This window comes from Rhea americana, unplaced genomic scaffold (assembly GCF_003343005.1).
Source record: "Rhea americana isolate MKP2758 unplaced genomic scaffold, rheAme1 scaffold_183, whole genome shotgun sequence".
In the NCBI taxonomy this organism is placed as follows: domain Eukaryota; kingdom Metazoa; phylum Chordata; class Aves; order Rheiformes; family Rheidae; genus Rhea; species Rhea americana.
The window spans coordinates 1,707,067-1,726,020 of record NW_028185961.1 but is presented as its reverse complement, the minus strand read 5'-3'; the positions used below and the strand labels follow the sequence as shown (position 1 = coordinate 1,726,020).

The window sequence follows — 18,954 nt, the reverse complement described above, 5'->3', positions numbered from 1 at the left end:
AAATAAACAAAGCAGATCTGCTCTAGGTGAGAAGACCCTTGAAGGGGAGGATTACCTACACTGGCACCAGGAACACCAACCCCGGCAATAAAAAAAAAAAAGCCACGGGTGCCTGGCGCACCCGCTCCGCACGCTGGGAATAGAAGACAGAGCCGCAGGTCAGCTGCAGGAGCCCTGGCACGGCTTGCRAAAGATTAATTCCTTTGGCCGGAGCCAGTGCTATTTAACTCTCCTTCCAGGAGGGGTAAATTCAGACACAGTGACAGTCCAATTACGGGAACAACACTGACTTAGTCTTTTAATGCCCCCTTTCAGTACCTGTTAATAAAGTAGGCATTAGCACACCTGGGAAACAGACATTTGCTCTGAAATTGCAGTTGCTGATGATTGAAAAGCTCTTTCTCCCCTTCTTCCAACTGCTCAACAGTATTTGCATGTGCAAAAGCAAGAGCCCCTGCAGTTCGAGAAGCAAAGCCTTCACTCTCCAGTTGCTTTCCTATGCCATTTTAAGGATCTAGCTGAAATCTCATCTACATTCTGCTTACCACATATTTCGCTCATCTTCCTACTTTGGCCCCAAGATTTCAGCTCTGCTGGTAGTATTCAAACATCTGCACTCCAGCAAGCAGCTGAAGCAACACACACAGTACAGCATCCTCCAGGCTGCTCGGCTATAATTGCTTTTAAAAGATGACTGACTTTCCGAAGCAGTTAAATGCTATTTTATTAGCTTTTCTTTAAAAAGACATTTTCACAGAAACACAGCAAGCTGTGGGAACAGACAGTGCTGAAGCGAGAAATTACTTGCAAATAGAAGATGGTGACAGACTTCATTCTCTGCGCAATACTCAAACGGCTCTCTGCCAGTCACGCAGCTGAGCTGCGCCTCAGTCCTCTCCTTTTCAGCTCCCCAGCAGCTGACACACACTGCACAGTAACCAAATAACCAAAAAAAAGCTTCAGCTGAAGTCAGAGGGAAGCTAAACACAGTGCAGTAGGAAAGCTCCCTAAATCCCTGTGCCACGGTATTTTCGGTAGGGCCAAGGAGATGGCAAGGGTGGCTCAGAACGGGGCACCAGCCGGCTCAGCAGACTTGCTGGACGTAACCTTCCCGAGGAAGCGCAGTAATACGAAGCTCCACGTGCATTTGATCAGCTCTTGGATTTCTCCTCATTTTCAGGTTATCGTCCTTAATCAGCTTTGAACTCAATAAATCAGATGAGAACAYGACTGGGCTCATCCTGCCAATGCAGAGCACAGCAGCAGTAGCCTCCTCTGCCTCCCTCCCTCCCATCCTATATACACTAGACTTCTCACTCCCATGCTCATTATCATGCTTTATTGCTCAATATGTGATCTTCCTCTTTTTAATATGTAGTGGTTTTCAACTATTTGATGTAATCTACAGTTTGCTCTCGCGTGGACACGTTCTTAGCAGCTGGGTTATCTAAGCAATGCCGTGAGAAAAAGGATATTGAACTATCAGGTTTTAGATGTACTTTCTTCATTCTACTTTATTTATTTCCTAGGGAAGAAGCAGGTACTATTGGACTCCTGCAAGGCAGCAAACACTAGCAAGGACAGTAAGGGAGAGAGTGTCGTAACAGTGAATTTCCTACCTTGCCCCAGGCCAGGACTTGTTCGAAAGTTTCATTAAAAGAAGGCAAACGCTTTAAAAATAAAAACAAAACTCTTCCTCTGGGGAACCACTATTTGAAAGTATCTCTAGAGACATCCTCTACCTTCTTTAAAGGTCAGAAAAGGACAAACTCCAAAAACATAACTAAAAGTCAGACTAAAAAAGCTGGAATGCTTTTTTTAATTTTTTTTAAACAAGGCTTTAGCTTGCCTGGCCTTCACATCATTCCTCAAAACACAGACTACTCACACTGTCTCCTCCCATCAGTTTGATTCCCCAGAAACTKTAAACATGCTTAAAAGCCCGAGAATAAAGGAGGAAAATCCTTCACTTGTGGTGAACACTCAAAAAAAGATTTGCTGCTACTATATGACAAGGCAGTCAGGCTTGTTTGACTCTTAAACCAAAAAAATTAAACCAAAATGAGAATAATTTGCCTTGCTGCTGATAATTTCTGCTCTGAGAAGGCCCATGAAATTCATTTTGCTCCCCACGCATTTGATCAGCAGGTTGTTAAGAACAGCATAGCTGTAACACCAAGGACACGACCGTACACTAAACCGCATTCAGTAACACAACCCGATAGGTTTGYGAGCTTCCCATCTGTGAGAGATCCAAATTAAAAGTCCTTGCTATAGAAGTGGAAATACCTGAAATGGATTAATCTAGGACTGCGCTGAAATTAAGATGAGAAGGACAAAAGTCTGCTCAGACACTGTTAAAAAAAAAAAAAAAAAGCAGCAGATTAAAACCAGAAAACAAAGTCCTTGGCTCAAAAAAGCGTTATTTAGCCACATTTTTCTTGACACTGCGGTCACGTACAGGCCTTCTCCCCCACGTCCGTTTGACCACAAACGAGATCTCAAATGTTGCTTTTCTTGTGTAACGGATACTTCCAAATGACAACGTTTGCTAAGCAAAGAGCTGTCATTTCCAGCTCTTTCCGTTCCAGAACATAACACGGGGGGAAAAAAAAGCCAAAACATCTGTTGCTGTCTCAAAAGATCAATGAATTACCCAACTGACTCACTGAACAGAAAAAAAACACATACTAATGTCTAGTTAATTAACTACACAATAACTAGCTTTTTTCCTTAAATCAGTTCATCATGTAACAGACACACACAAGATTAGAGCAACGAGCTTATCTTTATACTTCCCTCGTTTGAAAGTCCAAAAATAAGCTGTCTCAGTTGATCTCAAAAGCAGCGCATCGCTTTTATCCCACGCTTCCCAGCGGGGCTGACAAGTAACTGGAATTTCTGTTGACTTTGCTGTTTGCCATCTGGCACCTCCCCAGGGGCCAGAGGAGCCCTGCAAAGGAAGCCGTCACTTGGCGCACCCCGGGAAGAAAGGCTAGAATCGCCATTCGACATTACCACGGGCTTCGGTTTCACCCTCGCGTGCCAACGAAACAAACCTCCAAGTCCCAGCGTTTCAAGAGCAGAAGACTTTGCCGGGACAGATTAGCAGCTCACATAAGTGTCACAAGTGCAGCAGGGTGAAAAGACAGAAGGTATCTAATGATACTTGTWGAAACCAACTGCCTCACTCTGCTCCTTGTAGGACGACATCACTCGCAAGCCTGAGGTTATCCGAGTAAAAATACAGCTGGAGAACAGAGTTCGTAGTCTTGCACCTGCTGAGTAGCYGGAGAGCAATATTCGCCAAAGCACAAGAAGGCCATTTAATTAATGGGACTAGACATCACCAAAGTTTCGAACAGCAGGTCAAAGGACTCGTTCATAAACRATTTGGCCACGGTTTAAAATAAGAAATCTCTCTTCAAAAGTCAACTTGCTTATCTTCCTAAACAATTTGGAGCTAAGACTGAAATAGATGAAGTAACAAGAATTACTTACTCAGTTCAAGCTTAAAGCAACCAACAGGTTTTTACTTAAATTTAATTTTTATTTTATTTTTATTTTATTTTATATTTTCCCTTTTAGGGAAATGTATACAGGATACAACAGAAAAAAACACATTGCTGGTAAGCCTTTAAAAACTTTAAAAAGCAGTAATTGTAGAAAAAAACTATACTTACTGGAAAGGACCGTAGTAAGGAAAATGTAGTCGGAAAAAGAAATGAGTCCACATTCTCCAAGCGCATAAAATATGCTGTCTTCATCAGCAAACTTCTCCCGCTCCTGGGATAACTTCTATTAACACGTCCGACCCACATCCCAAAAAGAAAAAATAAAGTAATCTATTAAACATGGAAATAGAGCGCTTCATTTCTATCCTTACTAGCAGCAAACCCTTACACATACACACACGCCTACTATCACCATTCACATTCAGTGGACCTTTTCCAGCCTTCAGAAGTCTCAGAAACAGTCTGYGAAACACAGCGTATGCCTATCTTGAATCAGGGATAGGACACTGCACGCTAACCATTAGCGGTTTTAGTCTAGCTGAAATACAGATAAATAAACTACACGTCCATTAATGCTGTTTGGATCTTAGAGAGAGTATAATGCTATGAAAAGTAGAGCTTTTTTAACTACAGAATTCAAAAAAGAAATTACTYGGTTCCACTAACAGTGGTTTAGCTCTAGTTATGCCCTACTGTAGCAGCAGCCATGTGAATGTAAAGGATGACCAAAGTTATCAGAAATASCTAATAATCAGAAACGCACGATTCAGGACTGTGTTCAGCAGTCTCCTARGAGAACCAGGACCGATACCTTCCATTCTGGCTCCATTTCTTTAATGCTTCTAAGTTTTAATAGAAAAAAATCGTATGTGTTTTAACATCTGCTGCAGGTTTAGCTYAGTTGGTTAGAGCACGGTGTGGCTAATGCGAAGGTCGTGGGTTCAATCCCCATATGGGGCTAYGCTGAGGGTTGGACTAGATGGTCTCCAGTGGTCCCTTCCAGCCTTACCATTCTATGATCTGATCTCCCTTACTAGGCTAAAAAGTCACAATCACTTTGATCCACTGAAGCTTCAAAGACTGGAAAGGATCCATAAAACTGTTAGAAATGGCATACCAAATTCCACACTGGTGACCCATGTTAAGAATATTGCAAGAGGAGACACACACACACGCGCAGAGGAAGAAAACTAATACAGAAAGAGTAGGCGTGGATGAGGTTATTCCATAAAAAACAAATCATGCAAGCACAGAAGCATGGTCAAAGCAGGCTGAGTTTAGGAACGGTTTTAGGAAAATAAAACACCACCACACACCACACGGGGGTCTAGCTACACAACTGTCCCCCACCGTTACCTCTGTCTAGCGGAGATCCCATCATAAACAAGATAAAGGAAAGAGAACTGGTTAACCAACAATAATTATAAAAAAAAGCAGGCAAAACATAACATCAAGTTGAACGGTTAGACTTGCAAGAGCAAGAAAAGCCTGAAGCAACCAGGTGGTTGCTTTGACTGAACGCCACTAAGAAGCCTAAGTACATATATCCCAGCAAGAGTTAGCATCCAGCCTCCGAGGCCGAGACCCCCTCTCGGCACCTGACGTCTCTCATCGGGCTGCTGCTCGAGCGAACTCACCGTTCTATGTGACTGCACATTGGGGATGAGCTCAGCTAATAATTTAGATGAAAATTTTACCCGTATCTGGCTTGGAAACCACAAGAAAAGAGACAGAAAAATCATATTGATCACCAAAAATACAGTTTTCAGGAAAAACTTCAGCTCGGTCGATCAGGTAAGAACTGCAAACACACTAAGGGTATTCATTTCAGGCAAAAAAACTACTTGTGCTTATTGTATATCGGGTTGAAGTTTCATTTCCTAAAAAAAGAAAACAAAAAAAACCCCTGCTTTTACCTGCCTTCCCCACCAACTGAGCAAAGCTGGCTCTGCTTAGGATCCCAAAGCCGTTATTTATATAAAGATAAACAAACAATAGCCAGCTTTCCATAAAGCCGAAGGAAAATTCTGCTGAGAAAGCATTTTTTCTGCAATTGCTCCCTGATGGTGTTGTCAGCAGCGTCTCTCAGCCACACRCGTTATTTATGGGCTCTTTTCGCTGGCTGTTTGTCTTCAGCAGAGTTGCTCGTAAACTAGCTATTAGCATCCACCTACTTCATTTGCTCCAAGTACTTCATGATGAAGTCCCAGAGGCTGCTTTATTAATTTTTATGGGTTTCTTCCCTGCACTTAAAATTCATATTCAGCATCAAATAGCTCAACATAACCCTCACAAGTTTAAAATTATGCCCACAGACTACCAATAAGATATTAAGTTAGACGCTTTCCAAAACRCAAAGGTTTACACAGATGGGAGAAAGGAGCATCCACTCATTCGCGTCCGTCTTCGGGCCACAGTTTTAGAAGCGCCTACGTTGCTTTCCAGAYGCCAGGCAGAAGCGTGGAGAACGGGACCGTAGACCGTCGCTACTGTGCCCAGCCCTCTGCAGCTAATGGAAATACCAATTTCTCCCACTGATTTTAATCAGGGGAAAAACGTGTAGCCAGGTTGCTACAATAGCTTGTTTTACATAATAAGGTTTTCAGGCTATCGGCACTGGGAGGATGGACATGGAAAATCCTCACGATGTTCAAATTCAGAATTTTTTTGGCTTACTGAGACACTAGGTCCTAAAAYGCTTACCACAAAGGATGCGGGAACCTTTCTCCACAACCGGAGTGGCTGAAAGCTTCCTCTGCAGGGTTTTTCTTTCTTTCCTTCCCCCCCTCCAAAGTACTCACCAAACCAGAGCAAAACTCAGGAACAAAACAAGGGTTTGCCTGCCTCCGTTCCTGTTTAATGCTGTTTAACGCTATTTGGGRACAGAAGAGGAACCACCACGGGTATTTCATGAAATTTCTGGGGAAGATGCAGACTAGCAAAAGCATGCTAGAGATTTTCTGCAGGGACATTGCTTGAGCTGTTAGGTGGACCCAAAAGGAAAAAAAACCTTTCRCAGACAAATATCAGTTAATTAATGCTAACACATCTAACATCATCTAGGAACCTTGATTTTCTGCACTCTTCTTCAGTGTGCTATACCAGCCATTCCAGCCAAAAAGACTACGCATGAGATTAGAAAACGTAGGAAAATAAGCTTTGCAGGCCTCCCTTCTATTTTAGAGATGAATCATCTTTACAAATTACCCAATTAGGTATTCATGCAATTTCAGGACAACTTTGACATTTCATGCCCTTCTGTAGCAGAACACAAGCTAATTCTCAGCAACGTGCTGAGTTAAAATGACTGGTCAAATCTCTTCAATCAAATTAAGATTTTTCTTCCATGTTCAATCCATCCCCGAAAAGACAGGAATCAGTTAGGATCATTCAAGCACCGCCCAAAGAACATTCAAAATTGAGCATTCGCAAGTGAGCAAGCCATTGGAAAAGCTTTACGATCACGGTGTGGTTTTTAATCAAGCATTAAATTCATATTAAACAAGCACACAAACAAGSAAACATCTGAAGTTAAATGTAAAAAGAAAAGAAAACCAAAGATACTATTTATTTCAATATAAGCATGGCTGTGTAAGTTCAGTGAAAAGCTGCCAGTCTTGGTGGAATAACTTGACACAAATTCAGACAAATAACCATACAAGATTGACAAACACCAACAACCGGTAAAATATTTAAATGCACTTCAAAATTCAAAGCTGGATTTGTCCTCGGCAATTTAGGCTCCGATCAGCCCAGCAAACAGCTCGAAGAACAAACCCATTTCTAATGAAACGGAACTGTTGCCTACTTAAGGCAACCACTCGTTCGGAGGCAAGAACTGGTTTTTCATCACATGCTTATTTACACCTTACTACAGCACCTCAGGAAAGCACCGCTGCAGTTAGCAGGGGCAGTACAGGGTCTCTTGAGAACATTCCCTTCCTGTAAAACAAACCTCCCAGAGGAGCGGGGGACCAAAGGAATTGGTTCTCCTCTCAGGAGATGACCAAATGCAGGCCCATATTCTTTTTTCCTCCTGTTTATTCTGGAGACATGACCCGCTATGAGTTGAAAGATCGTGATTTTTCCCATTTAWGTCAGAGCTAAAAAATTTCTCTTGCTGAAGGCCAGGCAAGTGTTTCACTACACCTTCACCAGAACACAGCTGAAAATAGTTTCAGGTTATCCAATAACAAGCAGTTCTGGGAGCTACAGAAAGCGAAGTTGCAGGCCACATCCGGACAGACCCCTCATGCTTGCGTTACAGGCAGAGATCCCCAATCAAGAACACCACCCAAAGGCAGAAGACGCACTTCTTCGCATATTCTGCCAACATACCTCTAAGCACTGAGCCCTCCTCGACCCAAACACATGGTTCAGCTCCTCAGGATGGGCAAGCGCACCCGAGTTAAGCACTGTGTACCACAGCTTCCGGGTACAAAGGATTTTCTGCAAAAACTATCCCTCTCCGTGCCCAAACTAAGCTTTACTTTGGGTAAAAATCAGCGGGAGCAGAGGGTTAGAGCAGTTGAGCGTCCTGCGCTCAGTCCCACCACGCTCTGCTCTCCTCCACCACGCTGGGAGGACGCCGGCAGAGACGCAGGCGGTGCTCAGGGCCCCGACTATTGCCAGGATTAATTCACAGTTAACATATTAAAAAGATTGAGTGCGTGCTTTGATCTGTAATTAACCAAATCTGAAGAAAGGATATAGCTTTGCCGATTAACATATGCCTTCCCTGCAAAGTCAGAGACGGATGCCAACTGCAGTGTCGATGTTTTCCCTGTGTTACTAACATGCATTTAGAAAAGCCTTATCAGCTAAATCCTGGCAGTACCGTTCCATCTTGCATTTCAAAAATTACTTAATAAGCAGCATTTAATTTGCCACTTTGGGAAGAACATAGTCTTGGTATGTCATGTAAAACTGGCAGCTAGTATTTCAGTCTAGGGGAAGAGAACATATATTCAGCACATTTATTCATATAACTATTGTTTATGTTTCCATATGACCTTTGCACTTATATGCACCAAAGCTTCAGGAATTTATCAGCCTCACACACACTTGACAGACTTAACCCTTCCAAAACAGCAAGAAGTTAAACTGCATGCAAAATAATGAGCAATTTTTCAAGAATCAGAAGTAATTTTGTAATTTAATAAGTAACTTCAGATGAACCATAACCATTCTTTATTGACAAATGTCATCATACTGAGTTTGTTCCTTTTTTTTTTTTTAATAAAAAGATTCTTTAAGGTTACCAATACTATGTAAGCAAATACAAAAACATGAATGTTTAAAATACAGCAAAGTCACCTTGCCGCAAAGCAATTCTTTTCCAGTCCCAAMTGACCACCATCCATTACACAAACTGCTTAAAACACAGCTAGTATTTTTTTTTAATAGGTAACTATAGACACAGAGGAAAAGTTTTTTAAAAAGCCATATGTTCAGTGCCAATACAGAAATACTCTTTTTGGCCTCACACTGTAAGGGTTCCCAAAAATCTGTTTTATAAGCTTACCCAGTAGAAACGGTTAACATTCCTTTGCCTTGTTCTGAGCTTTCTGACTTTACAAGGTAAAGAAACCCTTCCATTTCACTGCAATTTTGGGAGGTGTGTTCTTGTTTAAACCAGATGGGGAGGGAGGGGAGCAAGTTTAAAGAATACTCATTCGAGACTTTTTAGGAAGCAAACCCTTACCTGAAATCTCACATGAATTTCTCTTCTACTTCATTCCCCTTGTTTACAGAGCGCTGCATTTTAAAGCTGCTGTTTAAGAGATGAATGTGTCAACACTGAGGAGCTATGGAATTTTGGGGAGGAAAAAGCGCTAATTTGTCTGTGCACGCGTAACGTTAAGCGGTACGTCTCGACGGGGCGCACCGCTGGCGCGCGCTGCTTCATACTGCAGGCTTGAATCGAGAGATGGCATCCCTACAAACAACAGGCTATCGGGAATCTGCTTCAGGATACACCGATACTCAAAAAAAAAAAAAAACCCACAAAAAAAAAAAACACAGATCTTTTTGCAAAACTCACTGGACAATCCCCTTAAAGACTGTTTAGCACCTACCCCGGGCATCATCTGACATCTTCAAAACCGTTCGGCCGCCTTGGCCATCTCACTAATGCCTCGCAACGCGGGAACGGGTACGMCAGGGCTCCTCCGGGCCCGGCTGAGCCCAGCCGGCGCCGGCGGGCAGGCGCCACGAGAGCTCCCTCGCGAGCAGCGCTGCCCGCGCCTGCGCTAATCCGCACGGAGACGCTCCGTATTGGCGCATCCCGCGGAAAAATAAGGGGAAAAGCCTTAAAAAAGGTCGATGAAAACTGTGCGCAGTACGTCCCGCTACAGTAACTGAAAATATTGATGCTTTGAACTCTATCAAAAAGCCAAGCTAGAGGCTATAAAGTGAAGGGTTCTTTTTTGTTTTAGTTTTCTTAAGATACGAATTTTAAGGAATCACAGCCATTTATTTAGAGATTTTTATGATACAATTCATGCTGGCATCTCACTACCCACACATTAAGAAAATACAGAGAGTTCTAATAAAAAGGCTTTCAGAACCAAGTTAAAAAATATGGAACATCTCAGCGTTCATGTTCAAAAGCTCTATAGAGGGAGAAAAAAGTAAAGTAGCTCCTCTGAGTGCTATGAAATGGGGACAGAAAAGGCTTTTAAGGAAAGGAAAGAAGGCTTTCATTCCCCCCCCCCCCTCAAACTGGCTTTATAATGTGGACATGATATAAATCACTTTAGACAAAGCCTGGGATTTTTATGTCACTAAAAGAAAAAACCTTCAATCTWCAGTTTGTGATGGAAGATTTTATAGCATAAATGATTTGAGAAAACTCATAAACCCCTTCTTGCAGTAAAAAAGTTTACAATACCATTACTAGCAGCTCTAGATAGTTTATATTGAGGTCTACGTGTCAACACAAGCAAATGCAAACAGGTTCCAAATATCAAATTAAGAAGTGGCATAGGAATATATTTATCCTTTATAGATAAACACTGCAGCTTATAAATTTTCAAGACTGCATTTTAGTAGAAAAATTWAAAAAGAGATCCTTTTACTTTAGGATTAGTTATTTATTAGGGGATACAAATACATAGCTAGACATTCAGCACACTCTTCTCCCTCAAATTTGAATTTGGCCATGTACAGAGACTCAAGAGTTAGGCAGCAATTACTACTACTGGTGGTCTCCTGAGACTGGAAAGAGAAATTTGCATCCGCCCCTTCCAGCAAGACTGTAAATACTCATCACCTTCAAAACAAACGGCACCTGAAATGCAAGGCCAGCATTCTGTACCACCAAGAAAAATGACACAGACTTCCCAGACCCTTCGCAGGCAGCAAAACCAGTCATGCAAGGGAGAAACCCCTGCTGGAAAAGCAAAAAAGGAAATGCCTCTTAAAAGGGACAGTCTATGCTTGTTTTTTTTTTTTCTCCCTCCCCCAGCTGGAATACATCAGCCCTTTGTAGGGGAATGAAATTGTGCTCCTCTAGCAAGGGTTATGTTCGTACAGCCAATACTCCCGCCCTTCTTTCAGGCAAAGGAGTGGATTCATTATTCACTTTTTTTTTTAAAAAAACGCTATAATAGCAGTTTATGAAGAGCTCCTTAAGAATAACATTAAATTTAAATCTACAGGTATTTTCAATTTATCACCGGTTCCACAAAATTCTCACAAATAAGAACTTAAGCAAGATCCCTCATCTGTGAAGGGCMATTACATTCACATCTGAAAAGAATATTCCTCAGTGCTGAAATGGCATTGCATTTCCAAGRGCTCTCAGAGGAAGATAAAAACCATTATTATTGGGTGGAAAGAAAATCTGGCCCATAAAACAKAGGTTACCTGTCTCCTCAAGCCATTAAAAGAAAATTAAAAGATAAAATCATACAGGAATCTTTGAGGGTACCACACAGCCCACTGGAAGGTAAACTCAGCCCTCTGAGGTCAAGAGATTTTCTACCAAAAACAAGAGCTTGAGGCAGGAGATGAAACTCTACTGTCCTAACCATACTAATGAGGAGAGACAGCGGGACCTTCTCACTTCTGCTACACTGCTTTACCTACAACTAGCTCAGCTGGCTTAAATTCTGCCCCCAAAGGACCCGTATTTCAGAGAGTCAATCTCACCTACTCAGACCACCAGAAAACGAGGTTGCTTAGGCAATACCATTTTCCTCCCGCTACCACTGCCCTGCACTGGATGGTTTTATACTACACGCTCACATACTTTCCTCCCCCCATTAGGTCCAAAGGGCAGGCAACGCTCAGGAGATAAAGCAGGGCTGCGAGACAGCCCAGGTGTCTGTAGGACCACGGTATCATTTGTTACAGAAATTTGATGGGGAAAGATTAAAGCCAGGTCCCTGATGCCCCAAAGCATGCTTCTAAAATGAGTTGACATTTGACACCTTCAAATTTAACTCACTGTAGTTCTCCAGATGGAAAAGCAGRATACTGCTTTACCTCACCTCTGACTGTATTACAAAGATAAATTCATTTATGTCTACAGTGCACTGTGATCATTTTCGCCAGGAAAAAAATACAGTACAAAAGCACATGAGAAAAATAATTCTATATTAAAAGCAAGCATTTTAAAACGGCTCAGAAGACAAAGCCAAGGCCACACATTAAGTACTAATCACTCACCAAATGAGGACGGAGTTTGGGGGGAAATAGTATGTAATCATGTAATAAAAAACCCTGCCATCATACCTATGTATGGGTTAAAGAACTGAATGAAGACACRACTAGGAATCTTGCTGTTCACTTTCACTCCTTTCTTTAGCTGCTTCTCCCATCCAAACCTCTTCTCTGTAGAGAATGAGGTCAAATAYCTATCAAAATGTTCCTGCTCAATTTATCATCCTTTCCTCACTCAAAGCATAATTTTATGCTCCCTAAGTACCAAGCCTTAATTTAAAGCAGCAAAATTTTCAAAAAAAGAATTAAAGTCAAAATGACCCCATTAGCCACCTAAAGTCTACCCCTTTTCTGATTAAGACTGCATCGCTCCATATAACCTCAGCCTGCACAAGCAGCTCTCAGCGTTATACCCAGCAAGTGATGTGAATATGAATCACCTCCCAACCACTAGTCTCAATGCACAACTGCTGCGTTTTCCCAGGAAGCTCCCAAAGGAGGAATACTCTGCTTATTAATATTAGAAGAATCATGTGGGACATCCACTTCGACACTAGATCACTTATTTTTTGCTAGCTTCCTCTACGGCTTTTATTAAGGTCACATCGTAGTAGGACAAACTAAAAGCATTTGGAGTAATTTCCTTCTTCACTTACTAATGCTAAATGAACTCCCCTCTGCTTTCCAGTTTCCTTTCCAAGTATTTTATGAAGACATTTTATGAACTACATCACATCTTCAAAAGAGTCATTGAATACACTTTACCCTGCATAGTTCTGCAACCCTAACAAGTCAAGAATATTTGCAAAAATAATGTTCCAACTCACTTCCCTTCAAATACGTGACACTTCCGCCAAACCTTTCACAACATTTGGCTGGAAAAATGCCTGCCTTTTCTCACARACTAATTCCACAGCCTCAAGCAGGAAATGTCATTTTCCAACAGAGAGATAGCCCACTGCAGTCTAATGAAACTTCAGAGAAGTCAGAGGCCTCAAAAGACCATGAAAACAGAAAGACAGGGAGATACGTACATCGGTTTTGCTCGGAGATTTTCCCTTGATAAAGCCACATATTCCACGTTACCCTGAGGATTACGTTAACATATCAAATCCAAATATCTAGAAATAAACCCTTTAGGCCAAGGATCAAAGAGATCAAGTTGAAGATTATTTCTTAAAGGAGCAGGGAGAAGGAGTAAGCATACACTGTCCCTTTTAAAAGAATAGGGCAGATTATGAGGTCTGAAGCACAAACCAGTTAAAGCACATGCTGTCTGCTTTGTACCTGCCAGAAATCCTGGTGGAAGGGGAGAGGGTTAGAGAAAGGAAGAAAATGAGGGAATGCTTGGTTACACCAAAAACAAAACTTAATTAAAACAGAGACACAAGTAAACAGATATTAGTAGCTGGAGCAGACGCTTGCTGGATACCTGGAGGTAAGAATAAAAGAACATACAGCAACGAGTACATTTCAGAAATATCCGCCAACCAAGCCCTGTGAAAACGAGCAACGGAATTAGTGGTACAAAAAAGGTAATACGAGCATTGCTAGCTCTGTCCAAAGTGAAATACCCCAGTGTTAGGTACAGGAGGTAAGAGTGAAATATTTTCTAATCATGCACGTAAAGCAGCCCGGGTTTCCACGGGCATGTTTGTGTGCCACGCATTTACCTATGTTATGAGCAACCAAGCATTTTCTTAGTTTTTTTAATTACAAACAAACCAGGAGAGCACCTGCACTTCAGTGTCCGTACATATCCCACTGAACCAAACACAGTAAAAAAAGAATGAGAACCATGAACAACACGATACAGTCGATGACACACAGTAGATGACTGACACCGTTTCCTCAATGAATATAGGAGTCTGGCTTCTCTGGAGAGATCTCTGGGTCCTGGTAAGGAACCTGATGATTATCTAACACCCAGCCATATTGCAGTCACTTTGTATTTAAGTCACAGTGCTATTTAAGTCCAGAAACCTACAGGGAAGGCTCCAAGTTGCTCCATATCTTNATGCACAAACAAACTTAAAAGCACCATTCAAAGTAATTAGAAGGAACAAGTCTGGCTGGGAGGAAAAAGGACAAGCGAAGAAACCCAAAACCGTGGACCAGTGATGCCAAAGAAAGCAGAGAAGAGAAAAAAGTGTGAGCCTGAGAACACAGATTTTGTGATTATCTGCCATAAACTGCATCTCTGCTTGTTTCCACTCAAATAATTTGGTGACTTAAGAATACAAGGTTATTACCTAAGTAGAGACACCTCCTGCTTATTGTGTAAAAACTACCTGTACTAAGAAAGATCAGAAGCTGAAGGAATTTAAAAGCAGGAAATCTGAAATTAGACAGTGACATTTTATATAGATTATGGAACAGGATACGTGATGTCTCAGATTATCTCTAATCCAGCCATAACCTGGAGCCAACAGCTGAAACTGGTTACACTAGAGACTCATTTACTTTAAACATTCTTGCAATAGGAGCTGGCAGGACCTCCCACAGTTAAATTTGCAGAACTCCTCAGTTTTCCTTGTGTCTAAGCTAAAGTACCAAGCATCTCTCTCAATTAACAAACACAGTAAGTYGGCTGCACATGCACTTCAGGCTGTTATTTATTGAATTGCAACAGTTCAAGATACCATTTAAACTTCATTCAAAAGGATGCAACTTTTCAGTTGCATTTGAGCATTTTAAGAACAGAGTTCTGATCCGACATTTGCTTCCTAAATGAAAACAGAACTGCAAACTTGCCTTCCTTACTGCAAACTCACGTCTACCACAGCTGACCGCACGGTAGGGAAGGTTCCACGCTCAAGCCTGAGCCTGTACCCAAAGGAAAGGATCCCAAGAGTTCAGGCCAACGGACAAAACCTCTTTATCTTTCCTTCAGAYGTGGCAGCAACATCCTTCAATCCACTTGACAGACCAGCTTTAAGGATAATCCATCAGCCTCCAGTCCTCCTCTCTGCAGGGATCCTGCCTGGGCTCTTTGCAGGCTCCTGGAYTCCCAAAGTGCTACATCAAGTTTCATTCAACTCATWATCCYCTCCCTACATAAATTCAATGGAGGACATGTTAATTAAAAAAAAAAAAAAAAAAAAAAAACCCCCAAAAAAAAAAAAAAAAAAAAAAAAAAAAAAAAAAAAAAAAAAAAAAAAAAAAAAAAAAAAAAAAAAAAAAAACACCCCCCAAAACTTCCCCCCCCCCCCCCCCCCCCCCCCCCCCCAAAAATAAAAAAGAACAAAAGAACAAGCACAACACTAAAGTACATATAGCTTTGCACAAATTGCCAGGATAAAACAAAAAATTACAAGTTTGTGCTTTCCATTTAAGTTTGCAGCCAGAACATCTGGGCATGCTTAAAAGCAAATCGTCTTTCCTTCTGTGAAGTGAGGAGGATTGAAATGGACCTTGACTCAAAATTACCTGTAGACCCTCCTGGCTCCAAGCAAGTCTTGCACCACCAGCAGAGACTGACTGTTTCCTAACTTGAGGGGCAAAATTCTCTGGAAGGAACAGGCACAGAAGCCATCTGATGTATTTTCCTATTGCTCAATTTTATGATTGTTCTGCATTACTGTAATGTGCCAAAAAACATCTATATATGTAAATATAAATGCTAGGAAGAATTACCTAATTGATAAATTAGAGGGCAAGAAAAGCCTCAGTAATTACTTACTTCATCAGTGGTAACACAAAGGTAAGCTACTACTGGGAGCTTTTAAGCTTTTGTTCACGCTGAGCAGCAGTAAGAAGTTTTCCCCCACAGGAGGAAAAAAACAACAAATGAAGTATATTCTGCATTAAATGTGCTATCTAAGTTTTTCCCTAATTAAGCTAAAAGGTCTCTTAAAAACATTGCAGCTTGCCTTCAGCGCGAACACACAGTTACACCGAGAGGGACCTACGCCGCACACCCACTCCGTCCCTCCGCYGTCTCCGGGCGACGCTCGGCACAGGCTGCGTTGCTGAACGGCGCAGCCCCGGGACACCCCGGGAGCTCCTCCTCATCGCACCCCGGCGGCGCTCCTCTCTGCCCACAGGTAACAGGGCACAGTTTGCTTTGAACACCTGGATATGCAGCTCACTTTAGAGGAGCACTACTAACAGCATCACCTTTTTTTAATTTTTGAAGAGATGAATTCTGCCAAAAGCTTTTTTCTTTTTAATTAAAAAGGTCAATCATTAATGCATAAGGCATAAGAACATCAAATAAATAGAAAGCATCTAAAACTTAAAACAAATGCTGTATTACAACTAACATAACATTACTATAGCTCGTGCCACATAGCACGCACTAGAARATATACTTCTGTTTAGTAATTGGAGAGTTTGATTTGGTTATTCATCACTATTGCCCTGCTAAGCAGAAAGGCAAGTAGAGCAATGAAACGGACAGTCCAACACATCAATCTGAAAAACTGATGTGAGGTCAGCTTCACTAATGTATGTGGTTATGCTTCAGGGTAGACTGAAGAGCTCCAAGTGCAAGCTTGCTATTCCTTGGCCAGAGACAGCTCTGGAGATGGTCTGCACAGCTCAGGGAGAAGAAAACCTCCACATCGCACTCAAAAGGATTTTTTCTTAGGCCCAGCTGAAAAGCCTTAATGAACATTACACAGGAGGGGAAACATCAGATCTTAGAGAGCATTTCAAGGGCACTTAACGAGGGGCACGCTTTGAAGAGCGACAGCACGGGCCACTGATGAGCACGCTGTTTTACAGTTTAGCCAGAGAGCAGCATTTGTCTTGAACACATCCCAAAACACAGGAGGAAGAAATGGGCACTGTGTGAATCGAACAGGTGAGTAATTAGGGTCTGGACCCCTTAATTTCACAGCACCCTAAGCTACAAAATAGGTTGTTTCTTTTCACTAAAGCTCAGTGGCAGCAGCCAGGCACCAGTCCACAYGCCTGCTATGGAAATGTGCTTAAAGTATGTCCAAGCCTAAAACAAACACATCTAGATGTTTGCAAACTGATTTTTTTTTTTTTTTTGACATCAAACGAAGAGCCTTCAATGCCCTTTTTCCTCTGCTTTCTGACAGCTAGCTCCCCTGGCTGAAAAACAAGCATCCTTGGCCAAAACGGAGCCAGGAGACAGAGTTGCTTCCCTACATATTCAGCCCAACAGCAGGTCAAAGAAAAACATGAATTCACATTAGCAAATAAATCTGACCAAAGACTTTCCCTGGATGAATGTTTCTGGGGCTGTTGGTCTCAGAACGAGTAAGGAAAAAGCATTTAGGCTCAAGTTACACGAGCACTGCTCCCATTAAGAAGGCAGTAACATTTGTCTCCCTCTCCAGCAACTCTATAAATTATCACTAAGGAGGAGGAGGAGCAGCAGCAGAAAGAGGAAAGAGGGTATTGTATCCTCACCGTAACATTCAATCACACGCACGGCAAGCTGCTTTGGAAACCTCGCACGACTACAACGGAGGCACGTCACCCCGAACACCCTTTGGCGAGGGCAGCCCCAGCGACCGCAGGGYGGCCGATTAGCCGCTCGGACCGTGGCTCTGCGTAGAGTTCGCCCCGCAAAAAGAGCGGCTCGTACACCTGTAACACCGTGCCATTTTTATCTTGAACATACGTGCACAAAATGACACTGATAGTTTAAACTGTCTTGTAACATATAATTAAAATGCAGCTGACTCTGCAGCTAGTTCTATTCTTTGTACTGAATCTCCCTAAATTAYTATTTATATGCTATTTTAAGTATAAATCTCTGCCCGGAACTAAAATCGGCTCTCACTTCCGCTCTTTAGCCAGTATCTAGCTTGCAGAACGTGCCTACTTTTTAGTGCCACTGCTTGCTTGTGTCCGAACAGCGGATCTCTTAGCCTTCTGCTTGCACTGCTCAGCCCCAACAGTGTGCAAACCCAAAAGCACCAGAACCACATCTCCAAAGGCAAACACCCAGCCGAGGAAGACGCCTCTGATACAGGATGCTTCGATAGGCCCAGAGCAATACGCAGTTGGAAAGGGGCAGGAAGACAAAGAAGTAAGAGCGTTTTATCCCTCCGCTGCGGCTCTACAACTCCAACCTGAACAAGGGGAGGGTCAGCTCAGTGGCACCTCAGCTGCTGCTTGGCTGCATTGAAATGAGACGGTTTTCCGACTAATGAGAACAAGCTGGAATCAGAAAGCTTGGCCAACTCACAGCTTCTTTACCACAGGACCTCCAAAGCCAGCTTATTTTGTACTCTCCTCAAACTATCCTTTCCCCTGGACACTACCACCACCCTGATGGCCAGGGTAAAACTTACTCAATCTCAAGCGGTCCTTAAGCAGACAGCCAAACAAGAATCTTCATTTTTTCCCATTTTAAATGTAGTAAACAGTTCCTCAAGTGTTATTAGACCATGAAAAAGAGGTCCCAAGAAAAAACTACAATAAAAATGAGTCCATTACGCTCCTTCAAATCTGCTGTCTCACTTTCAGTGTATCCAGACCATCACACACAGCACCAACATCTGCATGTTACATAAAAAGCAATTTCACCCTGCTGCAGGTCAGCATGAAAGACAAGCAGTGCACAAGGCAAAGGCAGAGGGCTATCAATACTCCACCCKCCAGTCGGCACACRCATGCCCCCTTTTGCTTGGCAAGGWCCTAAAAGTACATTTTAGGCACAGTATCTCAAACACTGATCGTGCTTTTTAACAACCTAGTGTGCCAACTGTGTCACCAGCATCACAACGTGTTGCAATTTCAGCCCTCGGTGCCAAAGCACAAAAGAAGAGAAAGTCAAGTTCAGCAAACT

The 18,954-nt window shown here is 42.3% G+C and overlaps 1 protein-coding gene across 3 annotated transcripts in view; it reads right to left on the bottom strand.

The window, feature by feature from the left end:
* Positions 1–18,954, bottom strand: part of MICU1 (mitochondrial calcium uptake 1) — a 120,890-nt gene that overhangs the window by 52,254 nt on the left and 49,682 nt on the right. For 2 of the 3 annotated variants that reach the window (XM_085302047.1, XM_085302048.1), the window contains exons 6-7: positions 5,153–5,218; positions 3,684–3,798 (exon numbers count right to left, since the gene is read on the bottom strand). In XM_085302047.1, coding sequence (XP_085158173.1) covers positions 3,684–3,798; positions 5,153–5,218 — 181 coding nt within the window. The remainder of the gene's footprint in view (positions 1–3,683; positions 3,799–5,152; positions 5,219–18,954) is intronic. The other variant, XM_085302049.1, reaches the window with a different exon arrangement.